The sequence below is a fragment of the Crinia signifera genome, chromosome 7, assembly GCF_055691185.1.
Source record: "Crinia signifera chromosome 7, ASM5569118v1, whole genome shotgun sequence".
In the NCBI taxonomy this organism is placed as follows: Eukaryota; Metazoa; Chordata; class Amphibia; order Anura; family Myobatrachidae; genus Crinia; species Crinia signifera.
In genome coordinates this window covers 77,208,571-77,215,711 of record NC_139223.1, presented here as the reverse complement: position 1 = coordinate 77,215,711, position 7,141 = coordinate 77,208,571, and the positions used below count along the sequence as shown (strand labels likewise).

The window sequence follows — 7,141 nt, the reverse complement described above, 5'->3', positions numbered from 1 at the left end:
ATTGGAGTGTTGTTGAAAATAGCTGTAAACAGAGACACTCAAACGCTCATATAGGAGGATTGATACACTGCACCTACGATAGGGCTGGTCCAAGCTTGGATGGTATGTTTAAATATGCACCACTCTCTAATTATCTATGGACGCTAAAAGTGGAAGATTTAGTTTTTGGACATCTGGACTCATGGGGCATGGTATGTTAGGTTTCACATATATCATGTCGACAAGCATTAGGCCAACATGAGAATTTTGAAAGTCAAAATGCTGATATGGAGCACATCAACATTCATAATTTCTACACAGATGACATGTCGACCTAATGTCCATAGTGTCCCAAATGTTACTTTCCCAATCCAGGTGGTTGCAGCTCCCGGGTCTTCTTTGGGGTCCTGCTGGTGCAATCATCAGAGTAGCAGCGTTTCAATTCAGTTCCAATTGGGTACTTCCTCATCTTTGCAGCCACCGCTTACGCTACAGAACTTACATAGGAATCTTTGCGCACCACGCCACCACCCTGGGTCCACACCACCATCCATTACCTTTAATAATGTTGTGGTGAGCAAAGCGAGCCACTGAGACTAAAGCGTGATGAGCAAAGCAAGCCCACAAAGGGACGATAATGCTAACGTAACTGACGTAAGCGGTGGCCGCAAAGATGAGGAAGTATCCCCAATTAGTTAGCAATCCTGGGAATGCCAACATTTTTACATGGAGACATTTCAGATGTCGACTCGACACCAAGGGGATATCAGCACATCGTCAACATATCCACAGGGTCAGTGTTGACGATGTGAACGGATGCGTACAAGGGAAGGCTCTGTAGTGCCATTGGCAAAAAGTTGCAGATAGGTGAGCACCAACAGTTTCGGATGCTTCTGGTCCACCAATGAAATACCCCCCTTAGCCAAAAAAATCATAGATTCTGGTACCAGAGAAGAGTTCTGCTGCATTCTTCCAACCAGCAGCTTCCGCAGCGTCATTTGTCCCCAGTTCATAACCGATTCATAGATCGACAGGGACTCTCCCAGTTCCTCCTTGACTAATTCCAGCAGCATGCATCATGGTAGCGGGCGCCGCCTCCCGCTGAAACCTCGCCCCTTTCGTGGTCGATTGCTTCCGGGCAACCGGAGGTCGCCACTCGCCGCCTCCCACATTGCCATTGCAAGTGACGCACAGCCGGGGGGAGGGGCATTCCTTGTTGCCCAAGTGTACAGTGTGACGTCGCGTCACACGTGACCGGGCTAGAGGAGCAACGTAGAAATGGAGGCGGCCGGTGTGGGCTGCGCTGCCGGGAGTGACCTGGTGAGTACAGTGTGTGCTGGGCGGGCAGAGAGACCCCGGATGCCGCTCCGTGTGTGGGGGCGCCTACCCCGGACATGGTAGCCACGTACCCGAGACTGGCAGCAAACGAAGCTGCCGCCTGGGCTTCTCCCGTTACCGCGGGAGCTGCATAGAACGTGATGGGAGACATGCTTTGGTGCCTCCTCACTTACACTGTGCTTCTGCTTAAAATGCATTTATACACTGATCGGGTGTGGGGAGTTGCTGCTGCAGCTTGTATACACACAAGGCACAGGGTGGTTCCTGATGGAAGCGGCATGGAGTCTGTGGGATGCACTATTAGTGATACAAAGCTGGTAACATGATGGATACTAGTATCACTTCCTTTCTCTCATATGTAATACTGTTGCTACTTATTAGAGAGTAGCTTTATGAAACGTGAGGCAAAACTTGTTATCTGCAGTGGGTCAGGGCAGCTGGTCAGCATTTCTACAGAGAACTGGGATTCGCCGTAGTCAGGCTGTACCCCTGATTCAGAGGTTTCCACTGTGCACTCACAGGTGCTGGGTGTAATTTGCCAGGATGCAATATCAGATTAACTTTGCAAAAACATCAGAGTAACCGTCAAGTTACACAGGACGGCTGTCTTCCCACTCTGCTGGGGCCAGAAAATCTAGGAAGATGGTAGCAGCTAGTTCCCAGGCTGTGAATGTAGTTTGGACCATGTGACCAATGGAATATACCATGTGACCCTCGACAAAAGGGTGGTGAAACATCAATTTCCCTATCCATGCCACCATCGGTTGCCTTTATTAACCAGTTGGTGAGTGAAGCAAAGTGAGCCATCTAGCCCGAAGTCTGACATGCGAAGTGAGCCCACGAGGGTACACTTTGTGTGTTCGGTTGGCTACTTTTATGCTCCCCTGCCCTACTGGTTCATATATGTCCCACTGTCCAGAACATTTACTAAAGAGGATGTAAATCCAACCATAGGAAGACAGAGGTATCCCTACAAAATGGCACAATGGTCACCGTCTTCAAATGGCTCTGTAGTTTGGGTTCACTGCAAGCTACAATTCAGGACCTGTTCTACACACACACATATGAAACAGTAGCCCACTTGCCATTGTAGAAGTACCCAAACTGTTGGGTGTGTGTACTACACTGAAGCCCTATACACACTAGATAAGAATAGCGATATCTCATACAATATCCTTTAGTACAGGGGAATCTCGCGGGAGGTCGGTAGTTCTTGTGAGATTCCTCTTAATCAACAGCAGCCGGAGACTGTCAGTCCTATTCAGCGGCAGCCACCGGAGCGTGGGACGGCTGCAGCAGGACAATTTGTAAGAGAATTTTACATATGGCCCCCAAAGGATTTTTTCCCCCATACAAACGGCCCTTGGCACAAAAAAGGTTCCCCACCCCATCTCTAGTATGTAAACCCAATATCGTTAACTAGGCATGCTCTTGTGCATTGTAAACTACCCCTCCAGTCTGCTGAAAAATGCGGGTAGGCTTTGGCTATATAGCCAAAGACCTGAATGATATAGTCTACCGATATCATTCAGTGTGTGCACAAAATATCGTTTGACTAGTGGCATTACCGATATAGTTAACTATATTGACTGTGCCCCTTGTCATCTAGTGTGTAGGAGGGGGTAATTGTGTGAATCCACAATTACACAACAGTAAGGTTGGGCATTTAATGTTTTTATTACCATCAACATTTTTCTTGCGGTTGTAATGTGGAGAAAATGTTATTGGCAGCTTGGCGTGGAAGCAATTGCCTTCAGAGGTGATTCTTCCAGACGACTTCGACTACATCACCTAAATCGCGTATAATATTAGATGGAATCATCATGTGTGTATACAGCAGGCGATAGCGATGTGCAGTGTCGGTATCGCCTGGCCAAATAGTGCACTAAACGCTGTCTGCACTGTATATTTGGCTGTGGCTGGTGAAGGCAGGAAGTAGTTAGCCATCTAATCTCTGATGGCTAACTAAATCTTGATTACACAAACGGCTCAGTCCAAATCACCAGGACTGAGTCCCGTGTGTACACACTTTTAGAATAAACTGTTTTACAATTCATTTCTATGGGTTGCATTTTTAGTGTACACATCATAGCTTAAACAAAAACGATAAGCTTATTTTATTATCCTTATTAATACGAAACCACAAGGGATCTGTAGCGTCTAATTACAGATTACATAAACAAATAAGCAAAACCGGAAACGGCGCCTTAAAGTTGACAAGAGGACAGGTACATGGTTCATAAACATAGCTGGATCTGCCAAATACAATGAAATAAGTATTGGGGTGGCAGAAAACATCTGGATTTGGTGTCATCCATGATTGTTAAAGTAAGAGAAGGAAGAGCACATGAAGTGCTTACATTCTGAAGGGGAGGGGCAGACTTATGGGTGACACAGATAGGGTACACTGTGAGAATGGAAAAGAGGGATAGTATGCAATTTGGCAGGGTTTGAAGAAGTGGGTTTTGAGCACGTTTAAAGTTTGTAGAGAGGTGAGAGAGAACAAGCAAAAAAGCATGGGGAGCTCAAAGGTGCAAACAAAATTAAAATTCATTAATACCACAAAACATACATACAGAAATTAAAATATCCAATTAACAATGCAATTTCATTATTGCCCAATCTGCATGAGCTAGTAGTTTATGAAGGATCCTTCTGAATAATTATATAGTGCTCTAATTGTAAAAATAATGTCTCTTATTGGTAAGTCTCTTTATAAAAAACTGTGCCTGGTAAAAGGTTTGACTTTGTAATATTACCTTCGATGATAAAGAGAATTTGTAGCAGTCCTTAATAGGAGAATTCCCACATAGATACAAGGCAAAAAAAAGAGTGATGCTTGTTAGGGGCAATGCTGCCCTATCTGGCGTCCCGTGCTTTACTGATGACCACCTTTAATGCAGCTCTGCTTGTTTCTTCTTGCGGCTACAAAATTAATAGCGCCTAGATGTCAACAGGGTTGCCGGGAATAAGGCAATTACCGCCATCTATTGTAGAGCTCCGACACAGCCCGCACAGTGTTAGGCTCAATATCAGTGTGAGCCGGGCGGGGAAGATACCAGAGCCGCCGTCTGTCCCTTTTCCTTGTCAGGAACGGAAAGATGTTTAAGGCAGAGCCGAAGTGGATTCAGAGTCCTCAATTTGGGATACAAGCACGTGTAGCCCCGTCAGGAGTATGTGGGACTCTTTCCAGAAATGTGTTTCGTCACTCACTGGGCGGCTTTTTCAATCAGGAGAGTCTGCGGTAGAGAATTACAGAGAAAGGGATGGGAAGCCAGTATAGGGCTTGTAGGAGAGGGGAGGTGGAAGTTACGCATCGGTATCTCTAACAGAGGAAACGCTGGATAACTTTCTATATGAAAGTATATACAGCTTTGATCCTGGCACTCCAAATGCTATTAGTAACTGCTCCGGTACCCTCTATGACAGAGGAGTCGGCATAGGTTCGTGGATGAAGCGGCACTCGAGACTTTCATGTGAAAAAAACATGTTTTTATTCCAATATATGTTTTGAGCTATTACAGCTCGTCGTCACTGCCAAATTACATTACATTGAACATAAATCTATACCAAACAAACAACTAGAACCCCGCCCTCATTAGCACAGACGTACCTGAGCACCTCAGCACCAGCTTCTCCGTCCATCAGGTCCTGTGCTCCTGTATCATGGCGTGCAGCATTCTGCCTTGCTTATGTATAGTGTGTACAGTTTTGATCTCCTGGCCTCTATGAATAATCCCTTATGCTGACTGGCACCACAACCTTTTTTCTTTTTAACTATATATGTATTACTTGTTTATGTATTGTCTGGAGATCAACATTTTCCCCATGGAAGATGTGGCTAATACTAGGGCTGTGGAGTCGGTAGATAAATGATCCGACCCCGACTCCTCGTACTTCTGACAACGACTCCTCTGTATTAATGTGCGAATGTATTTGATACATTCCTTGAAGGAAAGAAAGGCAACATACATATTATTACTACAGAAACTAGAGGCTCGGAAGCCAACAGTCTACTGTATTGAACAGTTTAAGCAAAGGACAAACACAATGAAAACAAAGTTCTTATTAATTAATTAAATGGCTGGATAGTAGCAGTAGGCATAAACATCAGGAACAGGAACTTTACCAGTTCAAAGATAAAAACCAGATTATTTGGTTGTTTTGGGAACAAAAACAAAGCTCATCTATAACCAAATCGTTACTGGCGACGAAAAATGGTGCCTGTACATCAATATGAACTAGCGTAAGGAATGTTTAGCCAAGGTAAACAAACGACCCCGCGCATGAAACAAGATCTTCATATGGTGGGAGAGCTTGGTTGAATGAATTTTTCGAGTCTACACCAGGTGATTTCTACCAACGAGGTATTGAAAACCTTATTGAACGTTGGAAATAAGTTGTAAACTACAAGGGGGAATACACTTATAAGTATTGGTGCTCCGAATTGTGCGTTGCGTGCCATATAGTGAAGCACATGAAAAGCATGCTTTTTCACGGTCACTTAACGTGTTCATTTTGCGGTTACGTGAGGCACTGCATGCATTGGTCTTTATTCTTACAGTAGAGAAGTCATTAATTATCATTTTTCGGAGTCGGTGCATTGTTTGCCAACTCCGACTCCAGGCAATCAAAATTTCCTCCGACTCCTCGACTCCGACTCCACAGCCCTGGCTAATACTCACAAGGATGTAACAGAAACCAAACGCTTTGACACTAAAGATCTCACGCAGATATTGTTTGATGATACCACAACACCAGCTTTCAATGTGGATAGCCCTGCAGAAGCCTCTTCTGATTTAATCAACTAAAGAGACACTGTGTGGAATTGCACTTATATGCCCTGAATTTGTTACAATATTTCAAAGATAATCTGGTACCTAGGGGTTTCCATATCCGAAATCAACCAACAATTGGGAGATCAAATCCCAAATTTTGTAAACAGTGGTTTCAAATACTTAATCACTGTTCGTTTCAGTTAATGATTTTAGTTCCAGAAAAGGTCAATTTGGAATTGTTGGATAAAGAGATTGTTGATTGTAAAACTGTGGGCCTGGATATACTCAAGTCTGACACTGGTACTGACTGGTTGTCTAGGATTGAGAATAACCTGGCTCTTTTTCATTCAGAATTGTTGGCCTTCAAAAAAAGGCAAATATAAAACTGTAAAAGAAGACTATAAAGATTTCTGAGTAAATAGCTGGCTCCAATGTGGTGACATTAGACCACCCTGGCAGGGCACCAACAGAACTAGACGGTTTAGTGCTAATAAAGATTTTTTTTCTGAACTAGACACGCATGCATCAGCTAGTGATTCTAATCAGATATGTTCTAATACATTTTTTAGGAACAGGCACTGTCAGGAAAAGGAATGTAAAAGACGCAAACCCTGTAGAAGGGGAGGGGCCAAGTGGCACCAGAAGAAATCCAACAAGGATGAAGAAGTGATGATTTTCAACTTGTGTAACCACTCCCTTGCCAGCAGAAATGTCTGTTCTCTCTAAGGGGTAATCCTTTTGTGAGAACTTTGACAGGCGGCTTTTGATTTTGAAGCAGAGCTTTTCAAATTTCATTGGCTTCTTAAAATTAGGGATTTCTTTTCAAAACAAGCCTTTTCTAAACAAGAATCTGTGATTCCACCTAGTAGGTTTAAACCCACTAGTACCTTTCAACTGCCCGGTACAAATCCTTCCATTGAAACTTTTATTTGTTTGGTGGAAAGGGATTCTCTGTCTTATATAAAGAATTAGAAAGTCTCGTATTCTAATCTCACCAAAGAGGAGAATATGGATGTAGACTCCCTTAAGAATAATACCTCTATCAT

At 43.8% G+C, this 7,141-nt stretch overlaps 1 protein-coding gene across 1 annotated transcript in view; it reads left to right on the top strand.

Moving 5' to 3' along the window:
* Positions 1-1,153: 1,153 nt before the first annotated feature.
* Positions 1,154-7,141, top strand: part of ATF7IP2 (activating transcription factor 7 interacting protein 2) — a 72,098-nt gene continuing 66,110 nt past the window's right edge. Inside the window, exon 1 of the mRNA XM_083153362.1 lies at positions 1,154-1,299. Within this exon, the coding sequence (XP_083009488.1) occupies positions 1,258-1,299 (42 nt within the window). The 5' untranslated portion in view covers positions 1,154-1,257. The remainder of the gene's footprint in view (positions 1,300-7,141) is intronic.